Raw genomic sequence first — 17,103 nt, 5'->3', positions numbered from 1 at the left:
GAGATCTTACTGCACTCTACAACTTCCTGAAGGGAGGCTGTGATGAGGTGAGGTTTGACTTCTCCCAAGCAACAAACAGGACCCGAGGAAATGGTCACAAGTTGTACCAGGGGAGGTTTAGGTTAGACATGAGGAAGAACTTTCTCTCTCAGAGAGTGGTCAGACACTGGAATGGCCTGCTCAGGGAAGTGGTGGAGTCGCCGTCCCTGGCAGTGTTCAAGAGGCGTCTGGATGATGGACTATGAGATATGGTTTAGAGGCTTGTGGTAGCAGTGGTAGTGGGAAGATGGTTGGACTAGATGATCTTGCAGGTTTCCAACCTTGCGATTCTATAATTCTATTATTATGAGCGTTCAAAATGTAAAAATGAAAGTTAAAAAAAAAAAAAAAGTATCCAAAAAAGAAAACGGTTACCCCAACAGCATAGGAACCAATGGAGAAAATAACAGATAGAATCAGATAGAATTTTCTAAGACCACAGATTTCAATTTCTATTTTTTTTAAATATCTGCACATTTTCATAACTGTCCTACTATAAAGACCATCTCATGCAAATCAAACTAAAACCCTCAACTGCATCTGTTTTATATGAGTAAAATGCGGATTCCAACAGCCAGCAGTTTTACCAGAAATTCTGATCTGTCTTCAAGAACTTATTCAAATGTTAAATATCAAGGAAGTAGCAACAAGGTAAATGTTTATTTATTATTTAAACAGGTTGCCCAAGGAGGTTGTGGATGCCCCGTCCCTGAAGGCATTCAAGCCCAGGCTACTCTGGGCAGCCCGGTCTGGTGGTTGGTGACCCTGCACATAGCAGGGGGGGTTGATCATTGTGGTCCTTTTCAACCCAGGCCATTCTGTGATCTTAAAAAACAAACAAACCAACAAACCCCAAACCCTTCCCTTCATTGGATAAAAGAGAAACACAGAAGATCTTAAAAGACATTCTGCTTTATGCAGATATATACTTACAGAGGTGTATGTATGTGCATATATATGCACGTGGTTTTAGATACTTCTACAACAGCACTGTCATACACCTCACAGGAGGTGTACGATGTACTGACCTTTAATGAAAAGTAAGCTTAGAAGTCCAGATTCAACAGAATATGTGGTTTCTATTTTTTTGTTTGTTACTTTAAGTCTAGAAAGACTGAAGAAGAGATAGGAACTTGAATGCTTTTAGATACTGGAAGAAAGCATTTTTTAAATTTTATCTGAAATTGCATATTTCCATATAATTCAAAGTTTAAGTGCATATGATCTAAAAATAAAAAGGCATTCTGAATTAAAATTTGGTTCTGAAAGTCTTCAAAAATACTTCTTCAGCAATCTGGAGTTGTTATTTACTTTGAAGCAAGGAATACTTAAAAGAAACAATATTTTTTAAAAAAAAAAGCTAAAAACCAAAGCAAATCAAAAACTGAAATAGTTGCCTTATGACAAAGGGTTGCCCTACTCCCTTATCCATTCAAAACTGTATTCAGGTAGAACTGTGAAATGAGGTACTTCGTCCCTTTTAAGGAATAACTCTGTGAAGCTGGTACTGCTTATAATGAGACTATGTAGCCTTAGGAAGGGAAGCACAATTAAAAATTTTAGCAATACTCTATGCTCTTAAGATTAACATATATTTCTTAGTTCTAAATTATCTATATTGTCTTAGAAAAAAATTGCATTTGCAAGTTTGACTACTCTGAATACCCATCTGGAACCACAACACTTGAGTGGTGTTTATTTAATCTGTATTAGCCGATTTCATAGCTGGAAGGTAACTCTGGAACAACAGAACAGATTATTTTTAAAGAAACTGAGGAGATGTACAAGGAAACTACTCCACATCATCATTACATACCATAAATATTAAAACCATTAAGCTGGAAAAAAATACAACCCCTGTCTCAGTTCATATTTAAGAGGAACATACCAACCTGGAAAATCACCTGATCACCTGTGAGGAAAATAAGGTCAAAGTTGCTTGGAATCAGCCTGCTGGCTGTACGTATCTTACATAAATACAGCGTCATTAAGATGTGGAACAGCTATCAAATCTTCCTAATACAGCTTCGAGGGGGGAGAGGGAGAGGGAAATGTTGCTCCCAAGGATGTAAGAGAGAAAAAGCAATTCTGTTCTGGCTAGCAGTAAACTATGCAGTACTGGATTACAGATCACAGAATCACCAAGGTTGGAAACAGAAAAAGGAAATTACTATAAATGCATCATTAACTAGCTAATTTAAATAATAAAATAGACATAAATCATTCATATATTTTGGTTAAAATATATTAGTTTGAATCCAGAATCCACTGATGTTTGGTAAGACTACATATCATTATGTGGTGTAACAAGCATAAAAGCAAGAGATTCAGTATCTTAATTTTGAATCACGGTATATAAATGGAGTAAGCACTTAAGAAACAATTTAAGAAATGAGACTATAGATAGAAACAATGTACACATTAATTGTAACACATGTACTATTTTTGCATCATTTCTTTATATTCAAAATATCCATAGTATGGGATGTAATAAATCATAATTTTTTTTCCGTGTTTTCTGTGTGAAGTAAGGAAAGCTTATAACTGTGCTTCTTATAGCAGTGAAGATAGTCCCTTATTCATTCATCACAGAGGAGCATACCTCAAAGAATTTAAATTCCAAGTGAGAGTAGGAGGTGTGGAAGATGTTCTTGTATCAATTCAACTTAACGTGGTGAGCAGGGTTGGTTTAACTTTCCTCTCCCAGGACTCCTTTCTTTTCCTTTTGGCAATGCTGCCAGCCTCTCTTATTGTCCTGACATTTTATATGGCATTTGCAGTCATTCTGTGCAGAGATTCCACTACCGTTTTCTTTATCATGATTCTAATATCAAATATTTTTTAAAAAAATCTTCCTTTCCCAATTTCTACAGTCTCTTCCTTTTGTCATCTCTGTCACCTGTAGGTGCACAACATTCTGGGAGGGCAGGGGAAGAATCTACTGTGATCCTGGTATTAGCCAGCAAAATTAGTTAATTCACTCCTCAATCTTTCCTGCTTGATCCAGAGATTAAACCAGTCTTATTTCCTACTGAAATCTTCAATTGCTTTGTTATGGATTTAAATCTTCCAAATTCAATTTTCTCTGTTCCCTATATTGAACTTTTTCTGCTGGAATGAGAGTGTACATTTTATAGTAAAGGCAGCCATCACTCATCAACATCTGTAAGGAAAGATCAGCCCTAGTTTTAACAGGGAGAATTCTTGCTAGCAAGTCTTGCATTTTCAAGTTTTTCTAGGTAGGAATTCCGAAGAGGAAAAAAGGACACTGCTGTTTGGCCCATATGATTACCCAATTCTGTGCCTGACAGCAAGAATAACTGATGACAGTATTTTGTATCAGATTAAAATATTAAAAATACCTGTCTGGAGTCAACACAGTAGCCATTTTCTCAACAGCAAGCATCTGGGAGGGATGGGGGAGAGGAGTTACTGCTGTAGTGTTTTTTTTGTGCAGCAAGCTTAAATTCAGTTTGTAATGTACATGCATCCTTATTTCCGTAAGTTTTTTGCAGAGAAAAGAAAAAAAAAATATTCTGATTTCACTTCTTTTAAAATATGACCTTTTATTCATCTTTTGCTTCTGCACTCCTTATGATACTTTATAAACTCTCTCTTATGCCCTACCAGCTAATCTAACATGCCCATTCCACTGATAATGCTGTGTGTCTCTGAAAGAGCCAAGGATTAAAAGGAAACATTAAAATGGCATTTCATTTTTTATGAGATAATTTGGACTTGTTTCTGGTTAATAGACCAGTAAGTTACAGAAAAGTTAACACTACCAAGATGAGTGCTCTAAAAGCTACAGTAGTTGAGAATAACCTAAGAACTAAAAAAAAATAAAAATGTGTACAAGTAAAGACATGGCTTTTATCCCCCTTGCCAGAACTCTATATGCATAAGGTTTATTGTTGTTTTTTTTTCCTTTTTCCTCCTTTCCCATTTTCTTTCTGATTGTGATGATACAGTATCATATTTACTCTACTATCAAGCAACCAGTCTTCTGTTTTCTGGTGGAAAATGCCTTAACTACTAATGCATTATTCAACATTTAGGTATATGGGCTCTAGAAACTGCCTTCATACTCTCTATCTTCCTGTGTTAGTGATCCTAGTACAATTTTTTTTTAATACATGACCATAGGGATACACCAGTGTGTGCTGCAACAGGCTGACATCCCAGAATTCTCAGCCCAGAGATGCATCCCAGAGTCTTGAGGGAATTCGCTGACACAGTCCCCAAGGCATTCTCAATGATCCTTTTAAGTCATAGCAGTCAAGTGAATTCTCTGGTGACTGGAAAGAAGGCAATATCACATCCATTTTTAAGAAGAGTAGAAAGGATGACCCAATGATCTACCGAACTTTTAGCCTCACTTCAGTGCAAGAGAAGATCATGGAGCAGATCCTCCTGGAAGCCACAACAAGAACACCAAATAGAAAGAGGTGATACAGGATAACAAGCATGGTTTCACCAAAGGCAGGTCTTGCTTAACCAACTGTGTCACTTTTTATAATGGCATAACTGCATGAATGGGCAAGGGAAAAGCCACTGATGTCATCTACCTGGACTTCAGTAAGGCCTTTGACATAGTCCCCCCTAACATCCTTCTCTCCAAATTCGGAAGATATAGCTTTTATGGGTGGATTGCTTGATGGACAAGAAACTGGGTGCAAGAAACAGAGAGCAGTGATCAATGGCTCAGTGGTGTTTTTTTACTATAAGGTTGGTGAGGCCCAGAGAGGTGGGGGAAGCCCCGTTCCTGATGACATTCAAGGTCAGGCTGGATGGAGCTCCAACCAACCTAATCTAGATGTATATGTCCCTGTTCACTGCAGGACAGTTGGGTTAGATGACCTTTAAAGGCCCCTTCCAACTCAAACAATTCTATGATTCCATGACAAATAGAATAGCAAAAGATTTCTTTTTATACTTATTTATTCCCTTGGAATATAGTGTGATTAGACATCACTCAAATATTGGTTTAGCATGTTTTACAAATCTCCACTACCTTTCTGACCTTATTGTGGTCCACTGTAGCTTGATGTTTCAGTGGAAAGAAATGAAGAAATCAATACCACAAATAGTTGATTCTGTGAGTTTTTAAGTGTCCTTATTTACTCAGGTATAGATCTTAATTTATTCTTATTTTTAATACTGAAAAAGATACAATCTCTTCTGCTTTCTTAGGATGAAAGAAGACTTTTAAAGCGTGAAGATATTGAATAGTTGGGAAGAAAATTAAAGTATAGAGGAAAGGATAAAGAATTCACTCCAAGGCAACACGTGGAATAGAAGAAGGAACAGTGTGTCAGAGATCTCAGGAGCCCCTCAGTCTACTTCTGGAAGAAAGCAACAACTGCTGTTGCTATTCAAACAGCCAAGGAAACCAGGAAATTTCTGCCTACAATTGTTTAAACAATGCTGACTATTTGATCATTTGTAATTCAAGATAAAAAACTACTGAGGCTAGTGGTGCATTTTTTTTCTGTTCATCAACTGGCTACATAATAAATTCTTATTCTTCTATTTAGTTTAAATTATTTTGCAATTTCTACATTTAAGTTCCATTTTTATCCAAAAAAATTATCATACTCAAATCCTCCAAGTTCTTTTTAGCCTTGAAATCGGGAATCTAAGAAAATAAGACCTGGATTATCAATGTACACCGCCATGTGAGTGTCCACTATCTGTTCGTAACTTTGGGATCTATGGGCCAATGATACCTAAGGCTCAAGAAATATTAGTAATCTACAGTTTTGTGGCTGGTAAAAAAAAAAAAAAAAAAAAAGCATCAAACAGATACTGGACAGAACAGAAAGATTCTGTTTTCTTTCCCTTTTGCACTATCTGGAAAGATATAAACAGTTCAGATCTTTATGAAATATCATACAGAAAATGGATAGAGGAGGAAATCCTATAGATTCTACATGTATAAACTCTTATCTTCAACAGCTGTTTCTGGCTAGAATTAACTATTAAAATTCAAAGAGATTAATAAGTTTAAACTACAACACTATTACATTTACTTGTTAAAAATATTCCTCTCTCAAATCAATGTTGTAACAGCAGCATAAAACACAATGACCACCCATATTGTGATGGAGTAACTTTACTTCTTTTTACTTCTTACCAGCAACTCTGTAACACAAATCATCATTTAACTTTGTAGTTAATCACACTCTCCTTGGGGAGAAAAAAAAAAAAGAAAAAGAAACAATCTACAGTTAAACAGTGTTTTAGATTTTGAAAGCAAAAAAATAGAATCATAATGATAATAATAAAAATAGGGCAAGAACTCATGGTTAAAATAGATATTTCATAAATTGAGTATCTTACCTTTTCGTCCAGGGTATACATGAGGGTAATATTCATAATAAAGATCAGGCTGGTCTAAATTTCCAAATGGTTCAAATTCCATTTCTGCATTTTGGAAGAGATTCAGTTTTACGAGCAGTGCTAGTCTCACAAACCACAGCTACAAATGAGTACACATAAAAAGTAAAAGTTTGTTATTAGCTTCAATCACAAGCCACATCCAAATAAAACTTCAACTTTCTAAGTTTTTCTGATAAAGTGAAGAGTTTCTGTGTTACTTGCGGGTAAGAATTGGGATTTACATGATTTTTCATAGAATAGTTTCCTCAGAACATTAAAACAAAACTCAGAGACTGGTGCTTTATTTACTTATAAAGGTACTGAAATATTGAAGATGATTTGAATAAATAGGCTGTTTCAAAATTAAAACATCTCCCTTTAACTGATTTAGCATATAACATACACCATTCCAACTTCTATTTTTCCAAATTTGTGTAAATTTTAAGATCTAATATGATTTTGGTAAAACTCCATTAATTTGGTAGTTCCTAGGGTCAGGGTCTGACCTGTCAACTGGTCACATCCTGCAGATGCTCCAGGCATGAAGCAAAATTTTCCTGCGGCCCAGGAGAGGCCCCACGGAGGAGCAGGCTGTCCTCCTGCAGCCCCTGGGCAGTATGTGGAGCAGATCTTCATGTGCAACCATAGAGGTGCCCAAGTGCAGCAGTGAAAGTGGCTTGAAGGAATCCACAGCCCATGGACATCCCCGCAGGAGCAGCGTGAGCAGAGCTGCAGCCCGAGAAGAGTGGCCCACAGTGGGGCAGAAGGGCTGAGAAGACAGCTTGTTGGGACAGTGCTGGAATTGTTCCTGTAGGATGGGCTGTATGGTATGGAGCTGCATTAGGGCAATGCTGGGAGACATGCAGCCTGTGGGAAACCCATATGCGATCAGCTGGGGAAGGACAGCATTCTGTAGGATGGACTTCACATGGAGCTGGGGCAGAGAGTGACCACAGAGAAGAGGCAGCGACTGACTGCAGCCCTGATTTCTCATTCCCCTGTGCCACTCAGGGAAGTAGAAGAAGGTGGATGGAAGGAAGGTGTTCTTAGTTGGCTTTTAGTATTCACTGCTTTCGTCTGTTATCAACAGACAATAAATTACATTAATCTCCTTATGCTGAGTATCTTTGAGCTTACCTGCAAAGAATCTGTTGTATGGTTTGTAGGTAGTCCACTTTTTTTATAGCCTTGACCATGAGCAGTTAACAGACGTCCGCACAAATCAACTGCTGCCCTCCAATTTTTACTGCTCTGGGAAGAAGAAAAGAGTAAGTAGCAAGAACGCATAAGCAAAACCCCCTGACATGCACTACTGCTTGTTTTGTCTAAGGAACTACATTTACCCATCAGGAGAAAGACACGGTCAGGAGAGCTGGTGTTAAGAAGCACAATGACATTTGTCAAAGCTCCAGGTGTAATTAAGGAAAAAGTGAAGCAAAGCATGAGAGAAAGTAGTATTATCAGATCACTATAGAACACATTCTTAAGTATATTTTTTCTTCCATTAAACAAAATCCTGCCCAGCTATACAAGTCTCACTGCACTGTCACACTGTCATCCTACTATGGCTTCTGCCCTGTATGCAAATACAGCTGTGTGAGTATCTAATACAATGAAAATATGTTTAAAAAAGACTAAGGCTTCATGGTATTGGAGAATGTGCCAACAGAGCAATCAGCTGGATGGAAAAACACCAAGTAAAAGGTATGATGAGGTTTCATACTCTGACCTGTTTCACAGCCACATTCATTCAAAGAGCAGCTGAGCTATCACAGTGCACTGAATATCATCTTTTCCCTGCACTGTCATATCCTGGACAAAAAATGGAGTTCCACTGGAAATGTAGAAGTTGATTGACAACATGATCATGAAGCAGCACAGCAGCTTCTGAGATGTCTACACAAAAACAAAAATCAATGCACATTTCTAACAGTCTTAAACAGAAATGTTCATCACCTACTCCTCTTCTGCAGAGACAAATCATTTTCTTACTGTCCTCAGAGCAGAAGCAGACTTAGATTCTCAAACTACTTAACTTTTCTTCCCAAATGAGAGTTAGTATCTAGAAGTAATAGTGGAACACTGCTGAGAAATTAAGACACTACAATTTTAAAAATCCTATTCTGGACACAAACAAAAACCAGTTTTTCTGCAGAAGACAACCAGGAAAAGTCAGATGACCACTGTAAAAGAAGTCTTTGGTAGAAAATGAAACATAGCATTCCTTATGATTCCAAAATTAGAGTTGTCTGCAGGTCACAGAGTGTAGCTCTCCCATGGAAGCTTAACTAGACTGCTACAATAGTTCAAACATGAGAGTAATACTTAGGCATTATATTTTCTAGAATGAGAAATGGAAAAAAAAAAAAAAAATCTTCCAATTAAGTAAAATGACCCAATCCAAGCCAAAAAAGGAAAATATTTTTTATCATTTTTCTCTTCAGTTAAGTGTCCAAAGAACTTTAATTATCAGAATTTTCACTGTATGTGAAAGACCATGTTTTCATTCTCTTGTGAGTATATTCATACATTCATATTTAAAAAAAAAATTGAAAAAAAAAAACAAAACAATCCCAAACCTGCCAAATAGCTACCACCCTCTCAAAGGTAACTGCTCCCTAGAAACCTTCTCCTCCAGGCCAATTTTGTTTGATGTTTTGAACTCCAGTTGAACAAAGAGAGCATATGACTGCAGAAGTACTCTAATTTATTCTTTGTATACAATACTATATGTTGTTTTCCTGAATGAAAGCAGTGAAGCTGAGGTGATGCAACAACAAGGACTAATACCCACGTGGAATTCTACTGTCAAGCAAAGAAAGTAATGTAAAAGAGAGAGGACAAATGGTAAAAACTATGAAAGAAGATATAAGCAGGTTATTTGCAGAATATGTGTTCAATGACAAGTGAACTCACCTGACAGAGAAAGAGAATTTATAACATTATTCAGGCTATAAGGAAAACTGCTGTGAGTCAGAGGTAAGCTACTGAAATTTTATCCAACAAATAGATATTTTTAGTGGTAAAAATTCAACTTCCCTCCTTAATCCTCTCAAGCCCTCAACTACTGTTTGCACTGTTTGTGGAGACTCTGATCTTTTCTTCAATCAGCTACAAAAATGTTGTAAATTACTGACTGATTTAGAAGTAGAGGAATACAAAACCCCTTCATTTTTAAGGAGAGTTTCTAACTTATTAAATATGTATGCCATACTACTGCATCCAAGTTTGTTATAATTGAAAATATATGCAAGAACACAACATTAATCACATGCAAAAGTAACTCTATATGTTTTTTTTCTTTTGAAAATAGACTCAAAGGGAGTCATTAACTCTACATGTAACACCATTAAAGTGATTAAAATGTCCTCCTCCACTAGCTATGACATTCTTCTCCCCTGTAAATTACATTGGTAGAACACTTTCACATCAGTTAAGAAAATGTAGTTAGTAACCCTTTCCTGGTCTAGCAACTTGAAGAAATTATTGCATACTTAGAGCAATCATTGCATATTTATTGCAGCAAAATGCACAAGTTTTATTTTAGGTCTGTTTAGTGCAAACACCTTACTGCTCAAAATACCAGAAAGGTTTCTAGTAAGAAACACCATTTGTGTTTGCAAATTTGCTATTTGTTCAAACGAGGGTAAAAAACTTAATGTAAAATATGGAATAAGAACTGACACAATCACAACTTGCTTTTGTATGCATAATTTTTATTTGCTGGTGCAAAACAAAGCAAAGCTGTGAAGACAAGCTACTACATGTGCTTCTGTTAGAGATAAATGCCTTTTCCTATACCAAATTAATAAAACATTTCAGGAATTAAAAACTCATATTTCTTTATCATCTGCAGCCCTTTAAAGCCTCAGAGTTGCAGAACTGCTTCAAGTGCAGATCATCTCTACCATAACTCTACTGGGAGCACGTTTTCAGTTATCTGTTAAATTGTCAAAGTGCAATAGTTCAACAAAGCAGCCATACAGCAGTGGGTACAAATCTCACCCAAACAACCAGAAACCAAATTCATACCAAAAAACACTTTTGCTAGCCCAATTTTACAAATGGAGCTCAGTTGGTGGTGAACAGCTCTTTGCCTCAGAAACAACACTGCTGTTGTTCGTGCACCTTTGGAAACTCAGCCAACTATCTTCTAGGTTGCATTCATCATCTGACAACTAGCTGTCTTAAAGTAACTTTCACAGTTTATGTTATGATCCACCCAAAACAATCTCAGTCATCGACACTCTTTGCTGCAAACACTAATTTCATTGTCTCCACAAATTTATCTTTTAACTTGTAGAAGTTTTTTATTAGAACTTTTATACGGAAGGTTAAGAAATTATGTATACATTACATGATGTATACTGGAATCAACCTAAAGTATTATCTTTGATCCTGGTGAATGGAGCTGGTATCTCTATTTGCAGATACAGAAAGTATTGTCAATATAAAGGATATCACTACTCAAGGATCACACAGTTTATGGTATCAGAATAACTGAAGAGGTAAAACATAGTTATTAACATGTAAAAAAACATGTATGTGAACATGCACAGTATACTGCTCTGAGCTCTAGACAATCAGTGAGACAATGCTAGTTTCAATAGGAAAAGAAGAGATACCAAGAAGAGCTGTAGGATGGTTAAGCCAGTGTACCTATTACGGAATAACTGGAAGAAATCAGAAAATTTTGCCTTTAAAAATAAGATATAAAAAAAATCTGAGAAATCAAAATGTCACTGTGTCTCTCCATAAAAAATAACAGTAGAGAAGAAGGAAACATCAAAAAAAAAAATCAAAAAGCAACACGAAACAGAAGTCACAATCGTTACAACACTGAGTGAATGCCGTCACTGGGGCATTTTAACCTAGCAAACCTAACAGGACTCAGCATTTACTTTTAGTTCCAGTGGCTACTGGTGCCATTTTATAGCATCTTCCTACAGTTCTTGGGTGTGTTAGATGGGACTCCATATTTACACATCTAAGTTTAGATGTTTCCAGTAACTGTATTGATTAGATCTCTTTTGACTTCAGAGTTCAGACACTAGCTCACATGTACACATTTAAATAGGATATTAGCTCCAACTCACACATAAGTCTATGTTTCTCCTTCCTGTGCTGTGGACCCCTTTGAAACAGGCCCTATTGCATGGTTGTCCATTGTAGAAAGGAATTGAATTATATGACAGAAGTGATCTCATTAATTTCTACGTTGATGTGTAATTCATATGGCTACTAAAGAGGTAAGGAAAAATCCTGTTTTTGTGGAAACTACACAGCAGTAATACAAATTGCAACAGTCTGAATTCAAGCTCCAGATTTTATCCAGATGTTAATTAGAATATTCCCTGTAAATGGCCCTTCACATGAAAAGATAACATTCTCTGAACATATTTTGTCAGGAATTCACTCAAAAACAGTAAAATTGTGGTTGCTAAAGAAGTACTTCTTGTACTTATTCTGGCCTGGCATTCAGCTTTCTAGGCAATATAATCTATTGCAGATAAGACTGCTGCCAGACAAAAATGAGTTTTCTACATTAACAATTTCAGAAAACAAAAACAAAACAAAAAAAAAAAGAAAAAAAAACCCAAAACACAGTCCTATTGGCAAGGAACAAATAAACCAAATTAGTTCTTGTAATAAAAACCAAAGTTCTACAAACAAAACTGAGAACTCATTGTATTCCATACTCAGCCATCAGCTAACAGTTGGAAGCCCAGAACACTGAAGAACACTGACTTCTGGCTGAACGGCTGGTTTCAATTTTACAAAACAAAAACAAAACACCATCAAATGAGATAAATTTTAAAAGAAATCAGCTGCAGGTAGTAAAAGAAGTGACAGCAGCACAATGCTTCCTGCATTCTCTGCTTTAATTCCAAAGTCATAATAATGCTCTTATGAAGCTTAAGTGCACACTCAAAGCTAAAATGATACCCACGGCAGCACTGTACTTAAGGAATAAGATAGTTTGCAGCACAAAACAATTTGTATGGACAAAACTACTGGGCCAAATAGAGAAAGATTTGTTTCTTCCTGTATATCAAACTGATTCTTACGAAAGAGCGAATGTGGGGAAAAAAGCCCTTTTCCTTCTCTAGCACAGATGGAGACAAGATTTCTTAATGACAATTTTTTCTTTCTCTGAACTCTCCAGTTAAGCAGAACATAGAGACAGAAAAATCATCTCTATGATAGAGACCACAGTATGCTTTTCCAGGTTTAGTTTCAAAAATTAACTCTGAATTCGTCTGAAGAGACTATCTAGAATCTTCTAAACGTGACAAAAAGTCTCCTCTGAAGCTTTTACATGTAATGTAACGCAACTAAACTATGAAATGTTAAATGCTAAATACAAATTGTTATAACACTTACAATTCTTAAGTGCTTTTCCTCAGTAATTTTTCATTCATTTTTTTCAGAAATAAAATAAGCCTGAAACGTTTTGACATCTCAACAGATTAAGTTCAGCTCAGCCATTTAACAGTGATGAGTTTCACATGGAACACAGTGGTTGAAGGAACAAGGCAAAGCTCATGAGGCTGCTGGACGCAGCTATTTAAAGGTCTGAAAGAACCTTTCACTACAGAAAAATAAACCTTCATTTGGAAGCATTTTAGTGTAGTTTTCCTGCTTTGAAATAAAAAAATAAAAGCAGTTGAAGCTACCACTTCAGCTTTGCTTACCATTTTAATGGTACATCCTAATCTTCTGCAAAACACTACTGCGAAAACATCAAGAATGCATATGGAAATGAACAAAAAAGCTATTAAAATCTATTTTGAAACCATTTACACTATGTAAACATTAACAGCTGATAAAACTCACAGTATCTTAAAATTGCCTTGTTTCTAACTTTCGCATACAAAAAAAAATTACTACATCCGTTAATACCAGTATTTAAATACCAGTTTCATTCCCATTAAGAAAATTACTGTACTTTGGCTAGTACTTCTGCAGGACCACAAACAGATTAATATACACTTTTTAATTTCCTTCTAGCAGTCATTAGCTATTAGTAACGTTGAGGGAAGTGAGGGAAGCATGACATTTAATATATATTAAATTATGAACATTTGTACTTACAATTAGCTGTTTCAAGCCTACAAATGACTGTTCTACAGAGTTGGCATTTAGAACTTGTCTCTTCACTGCAGCTTGTTCCCCCAGGAAGCGGAGCATTAAGTCTTTTACTGCATCTCCCTTTGTGTTCATGGCAGGAAAAAAAAGAAGAAACACAATGAGATCCTTTTAAACATTATTTTGGTAAAACAAAATATCAGAATGAAGGTAAGCAACATATCTTTCTCACTTGAGAAATACTCATCTTCTAGTACTTTCTGCGTGAAATGAACATAAATGTATAGATATTTGCAGTGCTTTAATGAAAATTTCTATATTTACTACACGTTTTTGGTTAGATTCTTTTTTCTAATGTCTAGGTTTCAATTAGCATGAAAATGTCCACACTTATTTGTTTCCTTCAGATTATTAACCTTCAAATCACTATATTAAGTATGCATATACACATGCCCTTCAGTGCTGGCAACAAATGGCTAGTGCATAACTCTCTCTATATATACACATGCACAGTATACCTTTCACATAACTTACAAAATGCCTTTCAGAAATATTACAAATCAAAGTTTTACCTGATATTTATAACAGATAAAGTGGCACATGAACAACTGACTTTAAATATCTACAGGGAAAAAAAAAGTTAAAAAAAAAAATAATCACAGAACAAATTAAGCAAGTATTTTTAATTCCAGAAGAACTAGACAATAACAATATATAACTGTTGGAATTAGAGAAACCAGGCTACTGAAGCAGCTCAGTAATTGGAAGAAATGAGACTAGCTGAGACAGACAGACATTTAACATACAGATTTCTGAAGTCAGACAGATTAATTCTGCATTTTGCATGATGGAACAGCTAGGAGGAAGACTGTCCAAATACATGGTCTACTTCCAGCTTTGCTAGCAATAAACTGAGTAATTCTGTACGTGGTACTCTTGTGCCTCAATTTCATGTTCTAGCTCTGCTCAGCTATCTATTTCTCAACATCTTCCTAACTGCAGCCCAAGACCATTGTTCTATGTACTACTTTTGGAGATTTCAGAAGCTAATCAGGAAACTCAAATACATTTAATTCATAGAATGGCTTGGGTTAGAAGGGACCTTAAAGACCACCCAGTTAAAAACCCCCTGCCATGGGCAGCGTTGCCACCCACCAGCTCAGGATGCCCAGGGAACTATCCAACCTGGCCCTGAAGGCCTCCAGGGATGGGGCACCCACAACTTCTCTGGGAAGCTGTACCAGTGCCTGATCACTGGAGGAAATGAAACATTTCCTCCTAACATCTAATTTAAATCTCTCTATTAGTTTAAAACCATTCCCCTTTGTCCTATCCCTTTCTGCCCCTTTTAAAATTTGGAATCCCTCCTGTTTACAAATGCATATTCATACCAAAACTTTAATGCATGCTATTGGAAACTGATTTAACATTAAAAACATGCCTCACAAAATGCTTTAGCTGGCATTTTGAGTACTTCATAATTATAGTTTCAGTTAAATATGCAATTTAAAGCCCTACAATAATATAGAACGACAGCAAACCAAACGATGTCTGGCCAGTGAAAGAGAATAGTTAGGCCACTGAAAACCAGTAACTGGATGTGATGCAATTCATGTAGTCATAGAGAACCTCAAAGCTGGACTATACTGACATGTTTGCTTATAAATAATAACAAAGAAAGCAGGAGGGAGCTCCTTTGATCCCCTTGCTGATTTTGCATCAGGTCTTACCATAGAAACGTGTTACACTGACATACTGTAATGCCTTCTTTCCACTTACATGCTTTTGTACACGTGGATTTATACTTGGATCCAGCTTTGGATTTTATGTATGCTGTCAATACTGGTTTCCAATATACCAAGCAAATTTAACTCAGCTTACATTTTAGTCGTTTCAGGTACTAGTAGGCAGTGACATTAAATTTTCTGGTAAGGATGTAATACAAGAGGTCAGTTGGCAACAAAGCACTACACTAAACACATTCTTGGAGAGCTCTTATTCAGTATTTCTAAAATACAATGAACAACCTAAGTACAACCACAGATTCTTACCTGGATATTATCAAATTTTAATCCAGGCATGGTGAGATTCTCTTTGTCTATGAATACGGTGCTGTATTGTTGTGTGGCAACTGAGATGAGAACATTTCTGGTTTCCTCACTGGGAAGCCATGCATCATTTCTTCTGTCTAGTTCACTCATATTTAAGGCTGTGGCAAATGGGTCATCACTCCCAGCAAATACAGCCTGGATTTGTGAGAATGGTTTGGGGGACTGCGTTGTTTCTAGGGATGCTTGAGGACCACTTCCTTCAGGTCTCCCATTTCCCACAGAGAAAGTAGGGTTGGACTGAGCACAGGAACTTTCTCCACCATTTGACAAAGAGGACATCTGTTCTGGAACTGAAGAGCTCGCATTGGGATTACTGACAGAAATAAAATTGGAGGTAGTAAACGAGTCAAAAAAATCTGAAGCTAAAGTATTAGTGTTAACAGCATCACCAAAGAACTTGCTTAGACTAGGACTGGGCTGAACCACCTGTGGATTAGACTTCACTGGAGTCTCAATGATACTACTGAAACTGGGAGATTTCACCATCTGAGGCTCGAAGCCATCAGGCAGGAACAACTGTGGCTGAGCATTAGTATTGCTTGCTTGGCTGAAAATAGTACACACAGGGATAGGCTCAGCCTCAGCAGAAGGTCTGCTAGTACTGGGTGACGATATCTGGTCATCTGTTTTGCTTTCATCAATACCATTTGGCTTTGCTTCAACGGGAATGTTGTTTCCCAACTTTGGTTCATCTTTCTCTGTTTCCTGAATTGATTCTTCCTTTAAAGATGCCTGATCATCAGTTCCAATCTCCGAGATGTCTTTGGGCGTCTCTTCATGTTCAGTTTCACTCTCATTACTTAAAAGCTCTTCTTTACCCACTTCTGTTTGAGTATTTCGGTTATCCTTAGCTTCCATTTGCTCTACAATCTCCTGCAGACAACCAAGTTCACCGGTGTCATCTTCACTGTTGTTTGGAGAGTCTGAAATAATGACACTCTCCATCATTTGTTCGTTAAGCTTATCTATAAAGTTATTTGAATCTTCTGATACCGTTTCATTCCCTTCAGACTCATCACCACCAAGATCAATGGTTTCCTCGTGAAAGAGGATTTCTTCCTGAGTTTTCTGCTGAGTTGTATTTCCTCTGTCCTCTTCATCCAAGGTGCTCCGAGCATCCTTAGCATCGCTTGCACTATTCTCCATGGTAGCTGAAGGGAGAAACCACATGCAGGAATTAGTTTCGTCACTCCAAATAACTACGTATCAAACGAACACTGTAATTCTTGCTTCAAAAGCACAATCATTTCACCATCTGACATTCTTCCTTCAAGATCTGCCCACGGAATAAAATCACAAAAAGGCTCTCTTCAGCCCGCGGCGTTCTGAGCAAGCCCCAACCGCTGGGATTCGCTGGCAGATGCCTCCACCTAAGCACACGCAGCAGGACAGCCGCAAGGACTAATCCGGCGCAGACAGGCAGGCAGGGAGCGAGCGGCTCAGCCTGGCCGTCACCGCCGCTTCCGCGGAGCGCTGCTTCCGC

At 37.0% G+C, this 17,103-nt stretch overlaps 1 protein-coding gene across 2 annotated transcripts in view; it reads right to left on the bottom strand.

Annotated features, from left to right (window-relative positions):
• TRAPPC12 (trafficking protein particle complex subunit 12) overlaps nucleotides 1-17,103 on the bottom strand; it is a 44,159-nt gene that overhangs the window by 26,820 nt on the left and 236 nt on the right. For both annotated transcript variants that reach the window (XM_085217967.1, XM_085217968.1), the window contains exons 2-5: nucleotides 15,561-16,771; nucleotides 13,516-13,632; nucleotides 7,558-7,671; nucleotides 6,382-6,520 (exon numbers count right to left, since the gene is read on the bottom strand). In XM_085217967.1, coding sequence (XP_085074093.1) covers nucleotides 6,382-6,520; nucleotides 7,558-7,671; nucleotides 13,516-13,632; nucleotides 15,561-16,766 — 1,576 coding nt within the window. In that variant the 5' untranslated portion in view covers nucleotides 16,767-16,771. The remainder of the gene's footprint in view (nucleotides 1-6,381; nucleotides 6,521-7,557; nucleotides 7,672-13,515; nucleotides 13,633-15,560; nucleotides 16,772-17,103) is intronic.

The sequence above is a fragment of the Meleagris gallopavo genome, chromosome 2, assembly GCF_905368555.1.
Source record: "Meleagris gallopavo chromosome 2, MGAL_WU_HG_1.1, whole genome shotgun sequence".
In the NCBI taxonomy this organism is placed as follows: Eukaryota; Metazoa; Chordata; class Aves; order Galliformes; family Phasianidae; genus Meleagris; species Meleagris gallopavo.
This window is presented reverse-complemented; position numbering and strand designations above follow the sequence as displayed.